Consider the following 26,567-nt stretch of genomic DNA (forward strand, 5'->3'; position numbering starts at 1 on the left):
TGCAGCCTCTATCGCTGGCGGGCAGGGTGCAAGCAATTAAGATGATGGTCCTCCCGAGGTTATTATTTGTATTTCAATGTCTCCCTATACTAATCACCAAGACCTTTTTTAATAAAATAGACAGGAGCATCACAAGCTTCGTGTGGGCAGGGAAAGTTCCGAGTGTAAGGAGGGGGTTCCTTCAGCGTAGTAGGGACAGAGGAGGATTGGCACTACCGAACTTGGGCGATTACTATTGAGCCGCCAATGTGGCAATGATACGTAAATGGATGGAGGGAGGGTGAGGGAGCGGCGTGGAAAAGACTGGAGAGAAAGTCCTGTAAAGGGACGAGTTTAGAGGCGCTGGTGACGGCGCCGCTACCGATCTCACCTAAAAAGTTTACCACGAACCCGGTGGTGGCGGCAACATTGAATATCTGGGGACAGTGGAGGCGACAGAGAGGGGTGCGGGGAGCCCTGGTGGGGTCCCCAATCAGGAACAACCATAGGTTCGCCCCAGGAAGAATGGATGGAGGATTTCAGAGCTGGTACCAGTTGGGAATTAGGAGGGTGGGAGATTTATTTATAGATGGGACTTTTGTGAGCTTGGGAGCATTGGAGGAAAAGTATAAGTTGCCCTGGGGAAATTTCTTGAGATATATGCAGGTGAGGGAGTTTACTAGACAACAGGTGAGGGAATTTCCGTTGCTCCCGACACAAGGGATTCAGGACAGAGTGCTTTCAGGGGTGTGGGTCGGAGAGGGCAAGGTGTCAGAGATATACCGAGAGATGAGGGAAGAGGGGGAGGAGTCGGTGGGCGAACTAAAAGGAAAGTGGGAAGAAGAACGAGGGGAGGAGATAGAGGAGGGTATGTGGGCTGATGCCCCAAGCAGGGTAAATTCCTCTTCCTCATGCGCCAGACTTAGCCTGATTCAATTTAAGGTGCTACATAGAGCACACACAACAGGAGCAAGATTGAGCAGGTTCTTTGGAGTGGAGGACAAATGTGGGAGGTGTGGCGGGAGCCCGGCAAACCACGCACATATGTTTTGGGCATGCCCGGCACTGGAAGGGTATTGGAAGGGAGTGACGGGAGTGATTTCACGGGTGGTGAAGGCCCGGGTCAAACCAGGCTGGGGGTTAGCTCTATTTGGAGTTGCGGAAGAGCCGGGAGTGCAGGAGGCGAAAGAGGCCGACGTTGTGGCCTTTGCGTCCCTAGTAGCCCGGCGCAGGATCCTACTCATGTGGAAGGAGGCGAAACCCCCCGGACTGGAGGCCTGGGTAAATGATATGGCGGGGTTCATTAAACTGGAGCAGATAAAGTTTGCCCTGAGAGGATCGGCTCAAGGGTTCACCAGGCGGTGGCAGCCATTTCTCGACTACCTAGGGGAACGTTAGAGGGAAGACAGATGACCAGCAGCAGCAACCCAGGGGGAGGGGGGGGGGGGGGGCGGGTTTAGTTTAGTTTAGGTCAAAGATAAAGGGGTTTTGTTACTTGTGTATTGTTAAAAATTTCTGTATTGTTATTGTTGCGTTTGCTTTGTAAGAGGGGAAAAATTGTTGTTTGGGAAAAAAATTTCAATAAAACATTTTTTAAAAAAAACTACGAAATGGCAATTTTGAGAAGTTATCACAAATAGTAATTAACATGTGAGCTATACTGCGTAGGGGAAGTGAAGCCAAACCCTGGAAGCTTTTAAAAAACAATTAGATGCGGCAGTGGATTGAACAGTCTTCCTGAGCTGACCCTCTTACGAGTTGGGACCAAATTCATACACTACAACCTTTTGTCTGTTGATTCTGCCCTATAGTTTTATATTTTAATCCTACCCTACCTTGAAAGATTGGGGTATTCTTTCATCTTCAACACAGGGTGGTTATCTGGTGGAGTGGATTGATGATCCTTGAAATAACTAATGTAATGGGTTTTAGAACAGGTGGGAGATTACCTCCCAGTCAGTGAAGATAAAAATATATCCCCTCCATCTCACCAAGATATCTGTGAAGAGGGAATCACGAGGAACAAATTATCAAGTTCGATGCTAGTCTTACCGGACAATACAGTTTCCTCGATTCGTAGCAAATATAACGATGGGAGCAATGCTGGACTCAAGTGCGCGGTGTAGGTACGTGAAGCATTCTATGTCAAGCATAGGAACTTCATCAACGAAAAGAACTCCTGGAACCAGCTCAGCGATGCCTTGATCGATGTACTTATTAACAACCTTGTTAATCTCACATCGTAGTTTGTCTGCAATGCAAAAGTAATTTTTTAATTTTAGGAAGTGAGAAATACTTTTTAAAGGATTTGCTTAGTGTATTGAATCATACAAACATGCCAAAGGACCACTAAAGGCCTTTTCCTCCAGCCGGAGAGCAGCCATGGAAACGTCCTCATGTTCCATGAAATAAATTATACAGTGCCTGCCACAATGTCCTATAAAGCGTGGCACTAGGCTACACAGACTTGAAGATATTCTGGTTCATTCAATACATTACAATTGGTTTCTACACCGTAGGACTATCAAAAGAAAATACATACTCATCCCCATCCAATGACCACTGTCTTAAAGTGGACAGATTGGATTATGAAGAAATTAGTTTTGCTTGCAGTGCCCTCCATGTTCAACACTTGGTTAATATAAAAACGAGAATGAGAAACAGGAATACACCATGCAGCCCCTCGAGCCTGCTCTGCCATTTGGTAAGATCACAGCTGATCTGACTGTCACCTCAACTCCACTTTCCTGTCTGCCTCCCATAACTCTCAACTCCCTTGCTGATCAAAAGTCTATCCAACTCAGCCTGGAATATATTCAGTGACCCAGCCTCCATTGTTCTCTGGGAAAGAGAATTCCACAGATCACCAACCCTTGGAGAAAATAATTCTCCTCCTCTCGGTTTTAAATGGTCCTAGACTTCTCCACAAGGAGAAACATTCTCTCACCGTCCACCTTGTTCAGTCCCTTCAGGATCTTTTATGTTTCCATCAGATCACCTCATTCTTCTAAACTCCAGTAGGTGCAGGTCTGTTCCAGGTTTCCTCTTCACTCCAGGAATCAGCAGAATAAACCTTCTCCGCACTGTTTCTAATAATTATATATTTTCTTAAGGAAGGAGACCAAAACTGTACACAGTACTCTAGATGTGGTCTCACCAATGCCCTGTATAACTTTAGCCTATTTTCCCCACTTTTATATTTAATTCCCCTTACAACACCAACATTCAATTTCTGTTCCGAATCTGCACCAGCATACCAACTTTGTGATTCATGTACAGGGGCACCCAGATCTCCCTGTATTGTTGGGATCTGCATTCTCATAGATTATCATAGAATTTACAGTCCAGAAGGGCTCTCTCTCCTTTCGAATAATATCCCATTATTCTATTCTTCCTTCCAAAGTGGACAAGTTCACATTTTCCCACATCATATTCCATCTGCCAAATTTTTGTCCACACAATTAACCTAAGTCCCCCCCGTCGAGTCTGGACTGGATTTATCGACCACCCTGCCGCGTGTTTCTCGGTGGCCTGCGCGCGGGATCTGCCAACCGCATCGTTGTCAACGGGATTTCCCTTGTCACCAGGAACCCGTGCGGCCGTGTGGGATCAGAATTTCCCACCGGCGCGAACAACTGGTGAATCCCGCCAACTATGTCCTTTTGGCAACTTACTTTCCTGCTATTTGGTCATAAACAGGTTTAGCAGCCATATATTCAGTTTCTTCATCTGTGTCATTGCTACAGGTTGTAATTAGTTGAGGCCCCAGCACTGATCCTTGAGGCACTCCACTAGCAACACCTTGCCAACTTGAAAATGGCCTAATAATCCCTACTCTGCTTCCTGCGAGCTAACCTATTCTCTAACCATGCTGAAATTTTACCCTTGCGTCATGAGCTCTCCTCTTGTGAAGTATCTTTTGACGTGGAAATCCAAGTGCACCACATCAACAGGTTCTCCTTTATCCACGTTGCTCGTTACGTCTTCAAAGAATTTAAATAAACATTATTTCGCTTTCACAAAAGCATGTTAACGCTGCCCGCCTGTATCATTTTCTAAATGTCCTACTACCTCATTAAAAATGGGCTCCAGCAATTTCTCCATGGCAGACTTCAGACTAACTGCCTGATAGTTTCCTGGTTTCCTGCTTTGGTCCCCTTTTCTTGAACACAGGTGTTACATCAGCAATTTTCCAATCCTTTGGGATCTTGGGAATGTTACAAGATCATAACCAATGCATCTATTCCCGCTGTAGCCACTTCTTTGAAGACCCTCGGATGAAAGCCATCAGGTCCAGGGGACTTGTCAACTTTTAGGTTGAACAGTTTCCCCCTGTAACTTTTCCCTAGATATTGTAATTGTTTTAGGTTCCTCCCTCCCTTTTAATTTTCAAGTATTCTTTGCATTCTTTTGTGCCTCCTGCATTGAAGATAGCGTTTAAGAAAAAAAATAATTCTGCTTGGGTGTTTTCAGCAGGCAGAAGGTGAAATTGACAAAGGAATGTGTTTTTTCAGTCTAGGCTAATGTACTGTGGTTTGACTGAGAAAGTCCCTGGGGGCGTTGAAGTGCTTTGCAGCCTGCATAGAGAATTTGTTGTTTTTTGGGAAGTGAAGTCCCTTGTTTTTTTAAGACCACAAAGCAGCTTTCTTTCCCAGTAGGATAGTTTAAAAAAAATAAGAGTAATAATATTTTAAAAGCAGAGCAGTCTTGTCTGAAAACCAGGAGGAGCTGAAACAACCCAATTGAAGCAGCTATTTGAAGGCATTCAGCCAGAGTCTGGATGGGTTCTAACAAGAGCCAGAATCTGTTCTGTAAACCAAGTATTACTCTTATGTCCTGATAATTTTTAAGCTGGATTGAGAGCTGTATGTTTCTTTTCTTGGTGTTCAATGGGAAATGGAGTAGTAGTGTTTGAGGGGTAATTGGAACTGTTCTTTTCGGGTGTGAAGTTAAAAAAAAATATATTGTATTCATAATAAAGTTCTCTTTTAAAAATACCAAGCCCTATTTCTTCATGCAATCACTCCTGGAGCGAATCATTCTTTCTGCAGTCTTACAAATAAACTAAAATATAGAGGTTCTGGTCCAGTATCCGAGCCACTGTTCGGGTCTGGTCTGGGATCGTAATAAGTTTTTCTTCCTCAATGGAATCTATCTTTGGTGAGAATTATGGAATAATGCCTTAAATGACTGCCGTTGTTTCGCTTCTGCCCTACCTTTTAATAAGGCGAATGCATCAAGAAAGGCCATGTGGCAATATAACGGAAGACATGGTCTTGGAACTCAATCCAAGCATCTTAAAGAGAAGGGCAAAAACAATGAAATTGGAGCTGAGAGGAGAACAGGAATCTGAACTGAAAAGGGTGTGCACTGTAGCCACCTGAGTTGGCCAAGTCCCGATTTAAAATGGCGAACGGCAAAGGCTGAAGGGAAATTCAGCCAACACAGGCAGAAACCAGCAGGTGCAAGTTTGCTGTGAATTTAACTCTACAAAGGCCCAGGCAGCATCGATACTAGCAGCCATCTGCATAATAATGTAGCAACCATCTACATACTAATAAGCAATCCCCGGACAATAGCAACATTTGGGACAAACAAAACTAAGCCAGACTCCCCGGTGCCAGCAGGAGCCAACACAAAAGTGGTTAACGGACACCTCAAGACCGCCCATCGATCAGGGAACAAAGTCCAATCACCTAGAACCAGGTACAGGGGCCGCTCCGAAAGGCGGGAAGCCCCATGGGACTATAAAGTTGAGCCCCAAAGTTCAAATCGTTCTTCTTGACCGGGTCACCCAGCAACATGAACCAACCCTTCACAGTGACCGGTTCAACTGCCGCCGAGAGATCGTAAGTCTTAAGTCAACGCTCGCTACGAGATAGGCGCTCCTAGCTATCAATCCGTACCAACTTCGAATCCCGCAGACTCAGTTCCCGAACGAAAGGCCATTTGTTCCCCATACCTGGTGGGCCAGTCCGAAGTTAAGTACAGGCCTGTTAGTCGTAGAAGTAGACGTAGAACTTGTGCATGAGTAGTGATTACTGTGTATAATAAATGTGCTTTGATTTAAATCTTACTAATCGGTGTATTGAGTTATTGGTCATTACTCGGACTTGAACCTCGTGGCGGTATCATAAAGACACACAAAGCAAAGCCAGACTCCTCGGTGCCAGCAGGAGCCAACACAGAGGTGGTGAACGAGCACCTCAAGACCGCCCATCGATCAGGGAACCGCTCCAGTATTGGAGAAAATCGAACCAAGCGATTGGGACAAAGTCCAATCACTTGGGACCAGGTACAGGGTCCGCCCCAAAAGGCAGGAAGCCCCTGGGGACTAAAAGAGTTAAGCCCCAAGTTCAAATCTCTCTCTTCACCTCTGCGCCCTGCCCGGGTCACCGAGCAACACGAACCAACATTGACCGTGACAGGTGCAGTGACCCCAGACAAAGTAAGTCTTAATTCAACGGTGGGCCAGTCCGAAGTTAAGTATAGGCCTGTTAGTTATAGAAGTAGCTTAGACGTAGAATTTGTGCATGAGTAGCGATTACTGTGTATAATAGATGTGCTTTGATTTGAATCTTACTAATCTGTGTATTGGGTTATTGATCATTACTCGGACTTGAACCTCGTGGCGGTATCATAAAGATACCTGGCGACTCGAGAGCAAAGGTAATAAAACAGAGCAATTGAACCAAGGAGAAAGTTAGCAACAGAGGGAACGTGCAGGTGGTGTTTCACCCAGGCGACTGGTCCTTCTAGGTGGTAGATTGCAGATTTCAAAGGTACTGTCAAAGGAGGCTTGGTGAATTGCTGCATTGCATCTTTTGCATGGTACATACTGCTGCCACTGTGCATCAGTGGTGGAGGGAGTGAGTGCATTAACCAGACTGATATACTTGAGGATACTGAGTGGGTGAAGGAGAAGAGATTTTTTTGTTCTGAAGACCAACTAGACTGATCCCAATGCAAAGGGACACCTTATGAGGAAAGATTAGAGAAGCTTAAATTCTACTGATGAGGGGTGGTTATGGATGACCTCACCCAGGAATGCAAGATATCAGATGGGCCATAAAATGATCACTAGAAAAATGAAGTGGAAAGTTGGAATAACGTTCTAACGTGGACGGCACGGTAGCACAGTGGTTAGCACAGTTGCTTCACAGCTCCAGGGTCCCAGGTTCGATTCCCGGCTTGGGTCACTGTCTGTGCAGAGTTTGCACGTTCTCCTCGTGCTTCGGTTTCGGCCCACAATCCAAAGATGTGCAGTTTAGGTGGATTGACCATGATAAATTGCCCTTCGCGTCCAAAAAGGTTAGGTGGGGTTACTGGGATATGGTGGAGGTGTGGGCATAGGCAGGGTGCTCTTTCCCAGGGCCAGTGCAGACTCGGTGGGCCGAATGGTCTCTTTCTGCACTGTAAATTCTATGATTCTATCATAACTCACTCGCAGCACAGTAAAACATTAAACTTTTACTACAAGTGGTTACTGAAGTAAAGACTACAACATCTCTGAAAGGGAATTAGATAAGTATTTGAAAAGGAAGAGAATGAAAGGATACAGGGAAAAGGGATTAAAGCAGGCAGCTTCAGTTGAAGTGTTAACACTGCCACAGGCGCAATGGGATGAATGATTTCTCTGTGCTAGAACTTCTGCGATTCTGATATTACTTCAAAGTAAGTCAGAGCAGAAGGGCATAAGTTTAAATGAACACAAAGTACATTTAAAACATATATTAATATATTCTTCGCTCAGAATGTTAAAGGTTTTGAATAATCTACTCCGGAAGCAAATAAAGTCAAAGTCTTTTGAAGTGTTCAAAATGTTAGATGAGATTCGACGGGCTTGTCTTCAGCAGCTCCTAATGCACACTGCATTTAGCACTTCTGATGTTTAAATACAAATCGATAGAATTGTGCTCCCAATACAAAACATTTCACAATGACATGCTCTAGCCAAATACACAATTTTTATCAATTTGACCGCTTCCTTAAATGTCCGTATTGCTGTATCAACACATTAAATAAGGGGCTGAGGAGAAAACAGGTCTGGAGATTCTTTGTAGTTCTGCAGTATTAAAATACATACTGGATTATTGTCGGGGATGAAGGGAGTTAGTCGCTTTTCCAAATTCCCCATAAGTGTATAATGAGGAGACTCCAGTTTATAAGCTTTTATCAGTATCCCCCGGATGTCACATGATGGGTCGCATGCCCATAACCTGAATCCTGCCAAAGGGCACTAATCAAAGGGTCATGGAGAGCAAATGTTTGAATCATCAGGAGGACTGCAGCCCCAAGTTTAATAATAATTAATAATCGCTTATTGCCACAAGTAGGCTTCAATGAAGTTACTGTGAAAAGCCCCTAATCGCCACATTCCGCCGTCTGTTCGGGGAGGCCGGTACGGGAAGTGAACCCGCGCTGCTGGCATGGTTCTGCATTACACGCCAGCTGTTTAGCCCACTGTGCTAAACCACCCCAGCTGTTTAGGGCTGTGTTCAGCATTTGCTGTGAGACTCACCTGTAATTTCGGTCTTCTTTGGTTTCATTAGCTGCCCCATCATGGATAGGATGTCCTGACCTCCCTGGATCAACAGAAATTATGAAAGTTAATTCAGCCCAAGTAGAAACCATTGTTGCACTCAAGTCTGGGACCATATCTGGAACACCAAAGACATTGCAGAGATAAAAGGACAAAAAATGTAAAAGCTGGAAATCTGAAAAAGAAATAGTTGAAAGGCAAGATCGTTTAGTCAACATGTTATAAAGTTTTTTGTAAACATTTTATTCCCGTACCAGCCTCCCCAAATAGGCGCCGGAATGTGGGGACTCGGGGCTTTTCACAGTAACTTCATTTGAAGCCTACTTGTGACAATAAGCAATTATGTTTTTTTTAATGTTTGTATTAGAATGTCATTTTATGCAAACAGTAAACTAAAAACAGTGCTAACCACTGTGCTACCGTGCCGCCACTGAATTCCGAAGCATCCTTAGTGCAGAAGGCAGCCATTCGGCCCATTTCACCGACACTCTGAAAGAGCACCCTACCTAGGCCCACTCCCCTGCCCGATCCCCATAACCCAGTAACCTCACCTAACCGTTGGACACCAAGGGGAAATTTGGCATGGCCAATCCACCTAACCTGACATTCTGTGGGATTCTTACCCTTTTTCAGGAGCAGAGAGATGGATGGATGTCTGCCCAAGCGTCTTAGGAAGGGGACTCTGGCGGAGGTTCCTCAATGTGATTATGATGCCCTCGGTGGAGGGGGAAGTGGAGGTAGTGGCAGCTATGGACGCGGAGAAGGCCTTTGATCGGGTGGAGTGGGAGTCTCTTTGGGAATTGTTGCGGAGGTTTGGGTTCGGGGAGGGGTTCATCAGTTGGGTCAGGCTGTTATATAGAGCCTGTGGCGAGTGTGGCTACGAACCGGCGGAGGTCGGAGTACTTTCGGCTGTACCGGGGGACAAGGCAGGGGTGTCCCTTATCCCCCTTGTTGTTTGCACTGGCAATTGAGCCGCTGGCCATGGCTCTGAGGGAGTCCAAGAAATGGAGGGGATTGGTTTGGGTGGGGGAAAGAGGAACACCGGGTGTTGTTGTATGCTGATGACCTGTTGTTGTATGTTGCGGATCCAGTGGAGGGGATGGTGGCGGTCATGCGGATCCTTAGGGAGTTTGGGGACTTTTCGGGGTATAAACTCAACGTAGGGAAAAGTGAGCTCTTTGTGGTGCATTCAGGGGACCGGGAAGGGGGATAGACGAACTACCGCTGATAAGGGCGGAAAGGAGCTTTCGGTACCTGGGGATCCAAGTAGGTAGGAGTTGGGGGGCCCTGCACAAGCTCAATTTGACGCGGTTGGTGGAGCAGATGGAGGAGGATTTTAAAAGATGGGATATGCTGCCACTCTCACTAGCGTGTAGGGTGCAGTCGATCAAAATGGCGGTCCTTCCGAGGTTTCTGTGTTCCAGTGCCTTCCCATTTTGATCCCGAAGGCCTTTTTCAAACGGGTAAGCAGGAGCATCATGGGATCTGTGTGGGCGAATAAGACCCCCGAGGGTGAAGAGGGTGTTTCTGGAGCGTAGCAGGGACAGGGAGGGGCTGGTGCTGCCGAATTTGTGTGGCTATTATTGGGCAGCCAATGTGGCGATGATCCGTAAGTGGGTAATGGAGGGAGAGGGGGGCGGCGTGGAAGAGGCTAGAGATGGCGTCCTGTGTGGGCACGAGCCTGAGGGCGCTGGTGACGGCACCGCTGCCGCTCTCGCCGACAAGGTACACCACGAGTCCGGTGGTGGTGGCGGCGACGCTGAAGATCTAGGGGCAGTGGAGGCGACACAGGGGCCGAGGTGGGAGCCTCGGTTTGGTCCCCAATTCGGGCGAACCATCGGTTCATCCCGGGAAGGGTGGATGGGGGTGTTCCGGAGCTGGCATCGGGCAGGGATTAGAAGAGAGACCAGTTCATCGATGGGACGTTTGCGAGCCTAGGGGCGCTGGAGGAGAAGTTTGGGCTACCCCGGGAAACACTTTCAGGTACATGCAAGTGAGGGCATTTGTGAGGGGGCAGGTGAGGGAATTCCCGCTGCTTCCGGCACGTAGGATTCAGGACAGGGTGATTTCGGATGTATGGGTTGGAGAAGGCAAGGTTTCGGCGATTTACCAGGAGCTGCAGGAAGAGGAGGCGGCCTCAGTGGAGGAGTTAAAGGGCAAGTGGGAGGAGGAGCTTGGGGAGGAGATAGATGAGGGTCTGTGGGCTCCTGCCCTGAGTAGGGTTAATTCTTCCTCCTCTTGCGTCAGGCTCAGCCTAATACAGTTTAAAGTTATTCACAGAGCGCATATGACAGGGGCGAGGTTGAGTAGGTTCTTTGGGGTGGAGGACAGATGTGGGAGGTGCTCGGGGAGGCCAGCAAATCACATCCATATGTTCTGGTCGTGCCCGGCGCTGGATGGGTTTTGGAGGGGTTTTGCGAGGACTATGTCCAAGGTGGTGAACGCCCGAGTCAAGCCGAGCTGGGGGATTAGCATTATTTGGGGTATCGGATGAGCCGGGAGTGCAGGAGGCGAAAGAGGCCGGTATTCTGGCCTTTGCGTCCCTGGTAGCCCGGCGGAGGATTTTGTTACTGTGGAAAGATGCAAAGCCCCCTAGTGTGGAAGCTTGGATCAATGACATGGCAGGGTTCATCAAGCTGGAGAGGATAAAGTTTGTCTTGCGAGGGCCTGTTCTTCAGGCGGTGGCAACCGTCCCTAGACTATCTCGCGGAGCGTTAGGAGGTCAGTAGCAGCAGCCCCGGGGGGTTCTTTTGGGGTGGCATTTGGGTTAAGGTGGGGGGTTTCCCCTATTTGTGTTTTTTACTGTTATATGTGGGGTTATTGTATATGGGAGAAATCCAATGTCTAATTTCTGCTTGTTGTGTTCTTGTTTCTTTTTTTCTTATTTTGGGGGGGGGGGGGGTTGGTGAAAATTTGAATAAATATATTTTCAAAAAAAAAAAAGGAAGGGGACTCTGTACCCCAGAATCATTAAACATCCCCATCAATAACGGAACAAGCTGATCCGTAAACGTCTTGTAGAACTCCACCAGGAACATATCCTGTCCTGATGCTTTCCCTGTCTGCATCTGTCCCAACACTGTTGGAACCTCCTCCAAACCCAGTGATACCTCCAGCTCTTCCCGCAGTTCCTCCCCAACCTTGGGGAACTCCAGACCCTCTAAAAACTCCGCCAATCCCAGCTCATCCTCCGGCGGCTCCGACCTGTAAAGCCTCTCATAAAATGCTCAAAATGCCCTATTCACCTTGTTTGAGGCAGAATCCAGCCTACCTTCAGAATCCCCAACCTGAATGATCTCCCTAGCAGCCTCCTGGCACCTTAGTTCGCGAACCAACAGAGGCTGGCCTTCTCCCCATACTCATACACCACCCCCCTCAAATGCTTTAGCTGGGGAGGTGCCCTATCCATAGACAGGTCAAACTGCATTTGCAGCTTTTTCCTGCGTGCCAAGAGTTCCGGAGTTGAGTCACTCATTTATCTACGGTCCACTCCCAGGATCTCGTCGACAAACTTCTGGTGCTCCTTGGCCTCTCCGTCCATGTATGCCCAAAACGGTATGATCTTCCCTTTCATCACCACCTTCAACGCCTTCCACAAACTACAGAGTGAGACTATCCCGTTCTCATTGAACTCGACATATTCCCATTCGACTTTTGAAACTCTCCCGCAAAACCGACGATCCGACAATAGCCCCTCATCCAAACTCCATCCTGTGCGCCAAATCTGGCCCGGCCTCCAACACCAGATCTACCAAATGCGGAGCATGGCCAGAAATAACTACTGCCGAATATTCCACTGCACCACCGTCTCGTCCATGGACATAGTAAGCACTTTTCGCCATGCCAGAAGGAGCCAACGATTTTGGCTTGAAGCACTCCTGCTTCAGGTCCAATACACAGTTTGTCCCCCAGATGTGCAGGCCTACCAGCATGGGGGACACACTCTGGCATGCATGAACTCCCAGCTATGGGCAAGTAGCTTCACCGGTCTTGTAGATACCTCAGGAGAATTAAAGGCTAAGGGAGTAAAGCCTGATGAAAATCCAAATGTGGACTTATGCCCAAAGGTAATCTTTTCAACAACGCCGGCAACCAGTGCCATACATATAGTGCTTTGCACTCCCTTGGACTCAATCAGGGAGGTCGAGGGAGAGAGCCTGACATTTAGGTAACCCAGGATCTCCATAAGTTTTGCTCAGGCTTGCACCCTGGAGAGGATACTTCATGGTCACTCGAGTGTTAACATAGAAGGCAACAGTTACCAGTGATACACCCAACTCAAGTTGCACAGAGGATGGGTGCTTCAGGCTGTGTCGAATGGTAGGAGGGACCAATGTGTCGCACTGATCAGCCACCAAGCCCTCAAATAGTAAATGTGCTGGGCAGCACGGTGGCGCAGTGGGTTAGCCTTGTTGTCTCACGGCGATGAGGCCCCAGGTTCGATCTCGGCTCTGGGTCACTGTCCATGTGGTGTTTGCACATTCTCCCTGTGGCTGCGTGGGTTTCACCCCCACAACCCAAAGATGTGCAGGCCAAGTGAATTGGCCACGCTAAATTGCCCCTTAATTAGAAAAAAAAAAATGAATTGGGCACTCTAAATTTATTATTATTATTTTTTTTTTTAATTGTAAATGCGCTGACCCAGCATGATCCATCTGCTTTAACAGAAGAGTTGATGACTATGGTGCAAACCACAGTCTTACAAGACAGAAGGCTGCCACACTTATGGTTACCAGAGGCCCCATGTTATACATCACAAAGACAAAACGCTTAGAAACTCTTTGCTTTACATTGTGAATTACTTTTGGAACATAAGCAAATGAAACAACCATTAATAGCAGCAACTCCCCAGAAACTGAATGAAATCACTGGCCAATTCAATTGAACTACTTTAGTGTTGGGCTGAAGGGAAGGTTGGCCAGGGCCTCAGGAGAACTCATTACCTTTCTTCAAACAGTACCATGAGTTCTTTCATGTCCACCTAAATAGGCAGGTGAATTGTTTTATCCTAAAACCCTAACCCTCAGCACTGAACTGGAGCGTATTCTTGGGTTATTTCCTCAGGTTTTAGTGTAGGTTTGAACACTTCAAAACAAACTGCCATACACAGGATTCTGAAAACACAAACTAAAGTTGGAGTTGGAATCGAAAGTGGCCACAAGAACATGACAAAAATTCGACAGCTCAACTCACACTGAAAGGACCAATTTCAAACTGCAAGTGCATTATGGGCGGCACAGTAGCATAGCATTGTTGCTTCACAGCACCAGTCCCAGGTTCAATTCCCGCCTGTGCGGAGTCTGCACGGTCTCCCAGTGTCTGCGTGGGTTTCCTCCGGGTGCTCTGGTTTCCTCCCACAAGTCCCGAAAGATGTGCTTGTTAGGGGAATTGGACATTCTGAATTCTCCCTCTGTGTACCTGAACAGGCGTCGGAATGTGGCGACTGGGGGATTTTCACAGCAACTTCATTGCAGTGTTAATGTAAGTCTACTGGTGACAATAAAGATTATTATTAAACGGAGGACTGGTCTTGGCCTCAAGTATCAGCTTGACACAAGTTTGTTTAATTCCAACACTAAGTTAAAGGTTGTGGGTTCAAGCCTCACAGCAGACCATGAGCAAACATTCTGGACAATAATAAAGCGTTAGTTACCCTGTTAGGTGTGTTGTCCTTCAAGTCCTCTCTGCCTATTGAGGTGAAAACTAACGATCTCAAAGGCGTATATAGAGGGGACAGGTAGATTATTTGGTAACTGGCCAACAGCTTCCTCATAACCAACACCATAAAAAGAAGATCAACTGAACATTCAACTGATAAGCTGCATTGAGAGAACTTGTTCACGCAGAATGGCTGTTGCATTTACCAACATAATAGACCAGTACAAATCCAAAGTAAACGTATTCATTCATTTTTGTAAAGTTTCAATATAAGGCAATGTACAGATGAAAATACAAGCATTGATTAACGTTAGTATTCTTAGTTATAATGCATTTCCCAATGCAAGCGTTTTCATATTCCATGCTGGAATTTCTTTTTGTTATCCTCTTTTGTGTTAAGTGACTGAGGTGCAGACTGAACCCTGGCAATGCTGTATTCATTACCTGCGGCCTTGCGTTTGCTACATCTAGATCGTGCAGTGTCACGTCCTGTATGATCTCTTTCTTCTTGTGGACATCGCCCTTTGGCAGAGGAACGTACTCTTCAGCTTCAAGGTCAAATTCCGTAGCGTATGTATCACACCTGCCCTGCCTCTGTGAAGAAAAGTCCGGGATGAGGGGGGGGGGAATAAAACAGGTGCGCTGTCAGCTTACCTGACAGACATCAGGCTGAAAGAAAAGCAGTGGAGTTGGAGAGTGGGGGACTGCACAATTATGGCATTGACAGGCTTTTGTCAACACATTGCAACTCTCTCTCATTTCTGGCAAGCAAAGCCAGCCCACCTGCCCATCGCTACCCTTGCCCAAACCACTTAGCTTCCCAGCAAGTCGGCCTTCTTCCTTTCCCAGATAAATACTACCTCTAAATTTGCTGTTCTTACCAAAGAAACTGATGCAAAACAGATAACATTAACTACAGTTCACTGAACATGTTAAGATTGCTTTGTAGCTGGATGCCCCAGCAAGTTATAACCTGTTCTCATAAAATGCACCGCATCTTTTATTAATCATTTAAAGGCCCTTTACCCATGATCAACTAACTCATACACAGATAATGCTGAAAATAAAGAACAGGCAACTAAATTTATGTTATTCAATTTTCCCGTTGGCCAATTTTTTCCCTTTCTACACTCTTGTGAAGGCATTGATTCCTGCCAGAGTACGAGTCCTACATGACCAGACACCACCTTGCAAGCGTTCTTCATATGCTAAATCCAGACATTTTGCATTGGCATACTATTCAACTGTGTTGAGCATCACAGTCGAGCCAATCTGCTCTTCAGCTCACGTCCACACACGCGCACTCTCTGTGGGGATCACTGCGTAGCGATCACATGCAGGCATCCTGGCCAACTTTTGTGTTTTGTTTTCCCAGGAGCACTGAAGTTAAATTTAGCACCCCTAACACTCCCTTCCTGATTGCAGCACTGACCAGAAGTTGAACCGTGGACTTTAGTTCACTCATTCCTTTGTCACTACCCCATCAGGGAAGCATTTTTTTGAAACTACTTTAAAACCAGGAATTTTACAACGCATCAAAATATTCCATTCTCCATTCCCAGCAACCCCCCCACCCAGCTTTTATATAACACAAGCCAGTTCTCTGCAGCCCCGAAAAGACACCATTGTAAACTAGGCTAGGTTTAAACTCCTGAATCACAACAGTTAGGCCCATATTCAGCACCACCTGCGAGGGCAATGAGGACGTACAATAAAAATGCTGGCCTAGCCAGTGATGCCCAGGTCCCCCACACACCAAATTAGAGCCAATACTGAACTTGCACATAACAATTAAATGTCCAGAAATATTTATTATTTCTGAGATCTTGACATTACTTAACTTGAAAATGGTAAGTTTTCTGAAACAAAAACTGTAAAAATTCCTCAACAAATGTTCTCAATGAATGAATGCATCAGAGGGTAGATGCACAAGGCCCAATTAACCGTGCGGTCAAAGATCCATGTGTGAAGCTATTTAATCCCATGTCAACAACTTGACCCGGATTAAATTTTGGAAACCATTTAGAAACGTTTCTACCTTCACAGCCCCGCTATTTGCTTCAATGTAAATCACATCTCCAACTTCAACACGCTCCTTCTGCAGGCTCTCGTAGATGCTAGGGTCAAGCTGAAACACACATTAGAAGTACAGCTTTAAGATGTCTAAGAAAAAAAACATGCACAAAAACATAGTTATCCTTAACCTTCCATTAAAATTAATTAATAACCTGTCCATAAAGCCAAGGCCAAAACAGAGACGTAGTTGTTTATTTGTTGACATAACATAACATGTTTTGAAAAACTGGGCTCTATCAACACCAGTGTGAACATCAGGTTAAAGTCCAACAGGTTTGTTTCGAATCACTAGCTTTCGGAGTGCAGCTCCTTCATCAGGATTCACCAGCCTAACGGCGGTATCTCCACATCAGAGAGTAAAAGCACTGCCCGGCATGTTTTTGAACATTGATAGTTCTATGTTTAATCGATATTCTGTTGAGTTGCCTGATCAAATAGTGGTACAGTTTATTGTTGCTCTAGCAAAGGGCCAGAGTTCATTCTCCTCATGATCCATGCTGGAAAGTGTCCAGACATTGTGTGACAGTATCAGGTAGGTCGTGGTTAATAGTCTGCACCAACTCATTGTCTAGGATTACATATGAACAATGGTCATTCGGATACCTGGGTGAGAGAGACAGCACTTGAGAGAGGAGTAAAAGGCAGGTCTTCTGGAAAGAGAAACATAGCACCCCAAGTAGAAATAGTTGAAATTATAACTCACTTATTGACCAATACATAGCAATTTACAGTTTTCATACATTTAAAATTTCAAAGTTTTGCATCAACTGATTGACAGCCAATTGATTTTTGCACCTATCTTATCAACCTTGTTCTGCAAACAAGACTGTGGCCTGTCACTTAGGTTTCTTAATCAATGGAAACACTGGCCAGGAATGCTCCAGTAAGTCAGTACACAAATGATGGCTTCTGATAATATAAACGTACACTGTGAAAGGCCAAGACTGCTTTGTTAAAAATCAAGGTGCAGTGTTTTCATTTGGTCCATATTGCATGTCAGGACAAATAAGTAGGACAATTGGGTTAGGTTAATGGAATAAGTCACATTCTGTCGGTCAGTGAATATATATTCATTTATTGCAGCATTTCAAGTTCAATTAGATTCTGCCATTCAGGCTGCTAACAAGTAAAAGTCAGTGACTGAGCAAATAAAATTTGGATTTATTGTTCAAGCTTCAAATACTTTCCTGGATTTTGAAAAAAAAAAAGCACTCTCCATCCACCTTCTCATTAAGTTACAACTCAGTCTCCTTGCCGGTCAGGTTTTGGTGTTCTACTCTAATGTCATTGCCTGCAGTCACTGTTGTCAGATCTGTACACATCAGGACAACACCCTCGAGTAATACAGCACAAAACACTGTCTCGGGACACAATGCCAAGTTCATAAAGACAAAAGCCCATAACAATAATAATGTCCAACACCCCCTCAAATCCAGGTGAATATTTCAGAAACCTGTCAAATGAGTGGCATGACTCAATATCTCGGTTCTATAACTGGTCACCTATATTTTCCACACAATGATTTATTTTATGGATCCCAGCTTGGCAACAGATTCAAAGTTAACATATACACATCAGAAAAAGTCATACGGCCTCTTTCCAGAAATTTACCCGTTGCCAAAAATACAGACCAGCACTCCTGATTTCGCATGACGAATATACACTAAAAAGTTCCATACCTTCAGCTGCTTGGTGCCTTTTGCTGTCTTTAGCCCAATGATAACATGGCTGACTGTCTTTCCATAACCGCCCATGGGATTCTCCGTCTCACAGGGGGTCAATTCTGTGACCTCGCCTTCATAAACTTCCTTTGTCTCTTTTATCCTTAGGCCTGAAAAAACATTTGAAATGTTAATTGCAACCAATAAATCACATAAATGTTGGGCGGAGGAAGAAAACAGAAGAGAAATCCACAAGATATCTTTGCTTCACAGAATGTTTCACAAAATTACAGCGTCTTCACTTCCTCTATAATCCTTGGTGAGCAGTGATTATCTAGGACTATTGTCTATTGTCAACCAATAAACAAGTTTGTCAGCCAGGGTGGCACGGTAGCAGAGTGGTTAGCACTGTTGCTTCACAGCGGCAGGGACCCGGGTTCGATTCCCGGCTTGGATCACTGTCTGTGCGTAGTCTGCACGTTCTCCCCGTACATGTGTGGGTTTCCTACGGGTGCTCCGGTTTCCTCCCACAAGTCCCAAAAGATGTGCTGTTAGGTGAATTGGACATTGTGAATTCTCCCTCCGTTACCCGAACAGGCACTGGAGTGTGGCAGAGGGGATTTTCACAGTAACTTCATTGCAGCGTTAATGTAAGCCTACTTGTGACACTAATAAAGATTATTATAATAAAGCTTTGTTAAAGAGATGCATTTACGCTGGAGTCAAGGGTATTTCCGTTATCAGTGTCACCTCAATGCAAAAAAGGATCTGGCGTTGAGGAAGATTCAATTGCAACCTGTACTCCAGCTTAAGCGAGCAGGAAATCTCAGTTCAGTGTAGAATGCAGTGCAACATAATCCTGGTGATTTCCCAGATACATTTACTGGACCAGACCACAGTTGTGGCAGTAATCTGGCACAACAATGAGGAAATTCAGACCCTTACCATTCAGACTCAAGAGAAGATTCAGGGCAATGAATGGCTAGAGATCAATTACGAATGTATATGTAGGTTTGATTTGCATTCCAAAATGTGGGCATAACATGAGAAGCAAAAGTGTTTCCCCCAAACCAAGAAGAATTGTTACTTGTTCAGGGCGATGAACTTTATTCATGAAGCTCATTGGTAATTAAGGATAATAAGGCAGAGCAGAAAGAAGCATCAAGTTAGTTTTCTTGATTTTGTGTGGAGCAACGAGGGCTGCAAGGTTCCAGGTTCAAAATGCTGCCCTGTGCTTTTCTTTCATCTCAGTAGGTGCTCCTGGGCTAGTCTGGAAAAAATAGAAAAAGCAGTGTTTCTACTCTCAATCAGTATCCAATATCTGCTAGAAAGTACACATGGGTGTAACAACAAGGTAGTCGGATGACAGCAGGATCAAGCTTGGTTGTTTTTCTATTAGTGGTCTTGTGCGCTGCCTACGCGCCCACGGCTGGTTTCGTGTCGTGAATGGCAAGTAACCAGGTACTGGGATTTTTAGTTCGTGAATGTACCCCTCTATGGGCCGACATGTTCAAGGGAGATGTGTTAAAAAACCTGGGGAATAGGAAGCATGGTGAACAATTAGGAATTTCATTATCAAAGCTTGTCATTAGCAATCAACTTTATGGCATCCACATTTCACAGCCCTTTCAGAAACACCGACTTTGCTTCTGGCATCTTTGAATGAAATTAGGAGATTTGCCCAATAGCTGGATTTAGTCCGAACCAGGTGGATCAGAGGCTGAAAACAACAGAGAGATGCTCCTCTAAAACATCCCAATCTTTCACTAGGTCTGTTATTTGTTCGCAAAGTTCCTCCGTCCTGACATTCAGAATATGTGCCGGCCGATCAATGAGGATGGCTGTATAAGCGATTTAACTCCACTGCTTTTATCTCTCAAACTGACAACAATGCTGACAACGGTTTCATCTGCAAGCTTGAATTACTGAAACCTCTGACAGGGCACATCATCACTTCAAGGAAATATTGTGGGCTTCTCTCTTTATTTCTCCTCGGGTTTGTCATTTGACAGCTACATAAAGGGTAGTCAAAGCCAATCGCTTCATTTTTCTCAGAATCAATGGATCAACACTGCTCTTACTTTGTTGGGGAGATTAAGCAACTTCCCCAGACAACACTGTGGAGCAATGACTTGTGGTGCACAGTGACAGAATTTAGTTATACGACTGAAATCTCCAAAGACATGCTCCTGATCAGTCTTCAGGAGTCTGCTGGGTGTCTGCCCGGTCTTATTCCCGCACATCTCACGGTAGCTCGCCGGAAATTGGTATCAGTAGATGTGGCAGCAAGTTGACCACCATCTTGGATCGGAATGTTTTGTGGCACAAAGGCAACAAGAATTGCTGTTGTCAACAATGAAGCATAGACATTCGGCGAGTGAGGGGAAGGATCCCCACAGTCCAACAGTCTCCCACAGTCCAAAGACGTGCAGGTTAGGTGGATTGGCCATGATAAATTGCCCTTAGTGACCAAAAAGGTTAGGAGGGGTTATTGGGTTACGGGGATAGGGTGGAAGTAAGGGTTTAAGTGGGTTGGTGCAGACTCGATAGGGCCGAATGGCCTCCTTCTGAACAGTATGTTCTATGTAACAACAATATCTGGACATGTGGGTAAAGCTGGGTGCAACGCCAATTGGTAGGAGCCCCAGTTGGAACCAGTCAAAACACTAAAAATTAACACAACTGTATGTAAATTAATTTTGGAGCTTCAGTCACGGCTATGCTGACAGCGAGGGGCTCATGTCTTGCTGTTTCTATTTTTGTTACATACCTTTATCGGTGTTATTGTATTGTCATTTATATGCAACTGTTTTTCGAACTCCAAATGCCAATAAAAATATTTACAAAACAACAAAGAATAATAATTTTGTTCCTTCATTATATTTCAAGAGCAGAATTATGTACAGGAACCAAAGAAAAACATTCATCACCCTGCTTGCTTTATCAAAGCTTGAAATAATTACTCAAATTTGCAGCACCAAAGGAGATTTTATACCATTGCCCCCAGCTAATCGAACTCTATTTATTTGCTTTTTTCACCTTTTAAAATGTAAAATCTCTGCTTCTATAGGCATTTGTGGAAGAGTTTTCCATGGACTAATAGTGTGGAGTGGAAAGAATTCCTCGAACTCCCTCGTGTTCATAATCAGCTAATGGAAACAATCTTTCTCTACGATAACTCTTGAAACTTCCACAATTTTTTTGAAACTTCTATTTGATTCACTCTCAACTTTCACCATTCTAATGGGCTAAAATACTGATAAGTCTTACTTTTTCTCCATTCAACCATAGGATGTGGGTGTTGCTGGCAAAACCAGCAGTTTTGGCCATCCCCAATTGCTCACGAGGTGGTGAAGGTGAGCTGCCTTCTTGAAGCACTGTAGTCCATGTCTTGTAGGAACACCCACTGTGCAGTTAGGGAGTTCCAGGACTTTAACCCAGTGACAGTGAACGATCTTGTTCCAAGTCATGATGGTATAGACCAGTGAGCCTTACTTCTGTTGTGGGCAAAATCTTGGAAAGGTTTATCAGAGATAGGTTGTATAATCATCTGGAAAGGAATAATTTGATTAGAGATAGTCAACACGGTTTTGTGAAGGGTAGGTCGTGCCTCACAAACCTTATATTCTTTGAGAAGGTGACCAAACAGGTGGATGAGGGTAAAGCAGGTGATGTGGTGTATATGGATTTCAGTAAAGCGTTTGATAAGGTTCCCCATGGTAGGCTAAAATACAGAGGCATGGGATTCAGGGTGATTTAGCAGTTTGGATCAGAAATTGGCTAGCTGGAAGACGACAAAGGGTGGTGGTTGATGGGAAATGTTCAGACTGGAGTCCAGTTACTAGTTGTACCACAAGGATCTGTTTTGGGGCCACTGCTGTTTGTCATTTCTATAAATGACCAGGAGGAGAGCGTAGAAGGATGGGTGAGTAAATTTGCAGATGACACTAAAGTCGGTGGAGTTGTGGACAGTGCGGAAGGATGTTACAAGTTACAGAGGGACATAGATAAGCTGCAGCGCTGGGCTGAGAGGTGGCAAATGGAGTTTAATGCAGAAAAGTGTGAGGTGATTCATTTTGGAAGGAATAACAGGAAGACTGAGTACTGGGCTAATGTTAAGATTCTTGGCAGTGTGGATGAGCAGAGAGATCTCGGTGTCCATGTACATAGATCCCTGAAAGTTGCCACCCAGGTTCATCATAGAATTTACAGTGCAGAAGGAGGCCATTCGGCCCATCGAGTCTGCACCAGCGGGGAGGACGTGCAGACTCCGCACAGACAGTGACCCAAGCCGGAATCGAACCTGGGACCCTGGAGCTGTGAAGCAATTGTGCTATCCACAAGGCTACCGTACTGCCCGAGGTTGAGGGTTGTTAAGAAGGCGTATGGTGTGTTAGCTTTTATTGGTAGAGGGATTGAGTTTAAGAGCCATGAGGTCATGTTGCAGCTATACAACACTCTGGTGCGGCCGCATTTGGAGTATTGCGTGCAATTCTGGTCGCCACATTATAGGAAGGATGTGGAAGCATTGGAAAGGGTGCAGAGGAGATTTACCAGAATGTTGCCTGGTATGGAGGGAAGATCTTATGAGGAAAGGCTGAGGGACTTGAGGCTGTTTTAGTTAGAGACAAGAAGGTTAAGAGGTGACTTAATTGAGGCATACAAGATGATGGACAGCGAGAGCCTTTTTCCTCGGATGGTGATGTCTAGCACGAGGGGACATACCTTTAAATTGAGGGGAGATAGATACAAGACAGATGTCAGAGGTAGGTTCTTTACTCAGAGAGTAGTAAGGGCGTAGAATGCCCTGCCTGCAACAGTAGTGGACTCGCCAACACTAAGGACATTCAAATGGTCATTGGATAGACATATGGACGATAAGGGAATAGTGTAGATGGGCTTTAGAGTGGTTTCACAGGTCGGCGCAACATCGAGGGCCGAAGGGCCTGTACTGCGCTGTTGTGTGTGTGTGTAGTGGTTAGCACTGGGACTGCGACGTGGAGGACCCGGGTTCGAATCCCGGCCCTGGGTCACGATCCATGTGGAGTTTGCACATGCTCCCCATGTCTGCGTGGGTTTCACCCCCACAACCCAAAGATGTGGTTAGGTGGATTGGCCACGCTAAATTGCCCCTTAATTAGGGAAAAAAAAATTGGGTCCTCTAAATGTATTTTAAAAAAGGATGGTGTTTGGCTTGGAGGGGAACCTGCACATGGTGGTGTTCCCATGCATCTCTGCTTTTGTCCTTCTAGGTTGTTGATGTCATGGGTTGGAAGGTGCTGTCGTAGGAGGCTTGGTCAGTTGCTGGAGTGCATCTTGGAGATGGTACAGTGCATCTTGTGCTGCCACTGTGTCAGTGATGGAGTGACAATGTTGAAGGTGGTGGTTGAGGGGGCCAATCAAGTGTACTGCTTTGCCTTGGATGGTGTCAAGCTTCTTGAGTGTTGTTGGAGCTGCACTCATCCAGGCAAGTATTCTATCATATCCTTGATTTGTTCCTTGCAGATGATAGACAAGCTTTGGAGAGTCAGGAGGGAAGTTGATCTTCGCAGAGTCCCCAGCATCTGACCTGCCCTGGCTGCAGTATTTATATGGTTGGTCCAGTCAGTTAACGTTAACTATAAATCAGGAAGATCCAAATGGTTTTGAGTTACAGTTGATAGGTGTAGTGCATGACTGCTTCATGAACTGGTGAAAAATGAAGTCACAAAAAGGTAATGCTGATCTTGATCAAATATTTGTAACTGACCCATAAAACGTATAAGGAATATTGCAGCTTACTTGGAGTCATCAACCACAGAGCGATGAGGTTTAGAGTGTTCTAGGAATTAGAATGACCTAACCATAGGGCCTAGGTATGCACTAAAATGGACTAATGTCAATATAATGAGGCAATAACCATAGGAAAAAGATTGAGGGAGGTTGCTCGACAATACTTCAGTAGGGAACAAATGTAAAAAAAAAAAAAAATCAAAAAAGGTATTGTACTGAGCATGCAAGTGAAATACATTCCCAAAACGAACAAGATCAGACTGAACATGTAACGCCATAGCATACAAGGCTACGGCCCAAGTGCTGGAAAATGGAATTAGAACAGATAGATGCGTGATGGCCAGTGCACACAATGAGCTGAAGGGTCTCTTTCTGTGCTGTAAAACTCTTGAGACTCTAAAAGTGTCAAGAGGGAATCAAGGGGCAGAGAGATATTAGTTAAGGTACTGGAGTTGAGGGTGAATGCCACAGTAGGAAAAACACCTGACGCTGAGGAGCAGCATAATAAATAGCAAATGTTCTAAATTATATTTTTGAGTACGCGAGAGAAAACATGAGCAACTTTACTTGTGAAAGTTTTATCGGAGAATCAGTGACTTCTTAAAAATGATTTGAGATGACACTGTTAAACTGGAAAATTGAGCCCTGAAACAAATAGTTTTCCTGGGAGATTTGGCACTCATCCCATCTGTACTGTTTCCAAGGAAGATATTTGTGAAACACTGACCCCATTATGAAGAAATCAAGTTTAGAAACAGGCGAATATGATGCCCACATTCAATAAAAGGCACAAAACAAACACAAGGCAACTGTACACACATTAGGCCTACTACCATTTCATACAAAATAGATCAGGAGCAAAACCAGAGAATCATCCATTTAAAAACAATCCACCAAATAGCATCACTGAGTGGAAGACCAAAATTCTAAATTAACATCCAATTACTTGTGCTTGACAAGATGGAGCTGTATTTTGCCCACCATATTGTTCTCCTGGGAAGGGATGTGAGATGAATGTAGGAAATAGTTATATATTATATTCTGTTGCAGTAATGATATTAAAAACCTTGGGTTCAAATACATTCAGGCAGTATGTCTGCTAAAGCTGTGACTAAGTGGTCAGAAAGGTGAGATAATCATTGATTTTAACCATTTACTTGTTCAGTGATGACAAATGGAATATTGTTCATGTTTAGGAGGATCCTTGGGGTGCAATGATTTGTAAGGGATTGTGTTTCATCCTAGCCAAGCAGATCTTGGGACATATTACAGGGAGGAGACTGGAGAATGCCTTATGCTTGGGATACAAATGATGCAATAACAGGAGGAGCCAGGTCGGTCTGTAGCTTTGCCATTGGATTTTAGTAACAAAACAGAAGGATTTTTCCTAGGTTGATTCCCGGGATGAAGGGTTTGTCGTATGAAGAGATTGATCAGTTTAGGCCTATACTCTCTAAAGTTTAGAAGAATGAGGGGAGATCAAATTGAGGAATACAAGATGATAAAAGTTATGGATGAAGTACGTTTGGAGCAGATGCTTCCTTTTGTGGGGCATCCTAGAACAAGGAGGTCATAATCTTAAGATAAGAGATAGCAAATTTAAAACGGAGTGGAGGAGAAACTACTTCTCCCAAAGGGTTGTGAATGTGTAGAATTTGCTACAAGGCCTCTGTTGCTGGAACTTCGCGTTCATAAACTCCACCAACTGCTTAGTAGACCACTGGGCAAGCAGCGGCGCCTCAGAGCTCTCCGCCGCCTCTCTCTCTCGCACTTCTAAAGTCCTCCCGGCCAGACTGCTGCCCCTTGATCGTTGCACTCCTCGTTTGTTAATCCACAATCAGGCCCTTCTGGAGAATTTCTATCTCTCACTGTTCATGCACCAGCAAACACCCCCTAAAATCGGGTGAAAAGGACCAAACAATTCCACCTTGAGCAGGGACCACCAAATGGGCGACCACTCACACCATTGGAAGACTTTCGGAAGGGCAAGTAGAAATGGGCAATAAATGCTGGCCTCGCCAGAGACACATGCCATGAAAGAATGAACAAAGAAAGAAAAAAATCTCAGCTGCCCACGGAGAGGGCTCAGAGAAAACGGACATCAGAGAATCATGCACTCTCTCAGCCCTGTCTGCCTCTGCAGCAAATGTAGCAGAGTGCCATGCCACAGTGGGATTCCTGAGTGACAACAGGCAATGCTTAACAGAGTGTTGACCACCACCATGGACGGCATTGTGGCAGTGGTCAGCACTGCTGCCTCACAGCCCCAGGATCCGGGTTCGATTTCGACCTTGGGTGACGGTGTGGAGTTTGCACATTCTTCCAGTGTCTGCGTAGGTTTCCTCAGAGTGCTCTGGTTTCTTCCCACAGTCCAAAGATGTGCAGGTTAGGTGGATTAGCCATGTTAATTTGTCCCTTAGTGACCAATCGTTAGATTAAGTTACAGGGATAGGGCGGGGGAGTGGGCTTAGGTAGGGTGCTCTTTCAGAGAGTGGTGCAGGCTCGATGGGCCGAATGGCCTCCTTCTGAGCTGTAGCTGTATTCTACCATACAGATCATCATTTTATGAGACGGAAGGCTGCCAGGGACCGTATACAGCATCTGGATTAAGAAATGCCATTTAATCTTGATAAATTTACCAAAATTACCGAACTAGGAGGGGCAGTAGTCAGAAATAATTGTTCAGAAATTACAAATTAAGTTGAAGATGTGCAAGGAGGCAGAAAAACAGCATGTGAAATTAATGCAAAGAACTCTGAAGTACCACATGGGTAGAAAAGCAAGCTACAAAGGTACTAAATAAATGCTGTTGAAATAGCAACGGATGAAACTGAAAGAAACCTACGAATCTTAGTAAAGCTATGTTAAATATGTTCAAA

The 26,567-nt window shown here is 45.1% G+C and overlaps 1 protein-coding gene across 1 annotated transcript in view; it reads right to left on the reverse strand.

Moving 5' to 3' along the window:
* The window catches only part of ruvbl1 (RuvB-like AAA ATPase 1), an 84,328-nt gene that overhangs the window by 43,208 nt on the left and 14,553 nt on the right, over positions 1–26,567 (reverse strand). The window contains exons 4-8 of the mRNA XM_072473061.1: positions 17,935–18,086; positions 16,218–16,307; positions 14,624–14,773; positions 8,501–8,564; positions 2,032–2,230 (exon numbers count right to left, since the gene is read on the reverse strand). Of these exons, the coding sequence (XP_072329162.1) occupies positions 2,032–2,230; positions 8,501–8,564; positions 14,624–14,773; positions 16,218–16,307; positions 17,935–18,086 (655 nt within the window). The remainder of the gene's footprint in view (positions 1–2,031; positions 2,231–8,500; positions 8,565–14,623; positions 14,774–16,217; positions 16,308–17,934; positions 18,087–26,567) is intronic.

The sequence above is a fragment of the Scyliorhinus torazame genome, chromosome 13, assembly GCF_047496885.1.
Source record: "Scyliorhinus torazame isolate Kashiwa2021f chromosome 13, sScyTor2.1, whole genome shotgun sequence".
In the NCBI taxonomy this organism is placed as follows: Eukaryota; Metazoa; Chordata; class Chondrichthyes; order Carcharhiniformes; family Scyliorhinidae; genus Scyliorhinus; species Scyliorhinus torazame.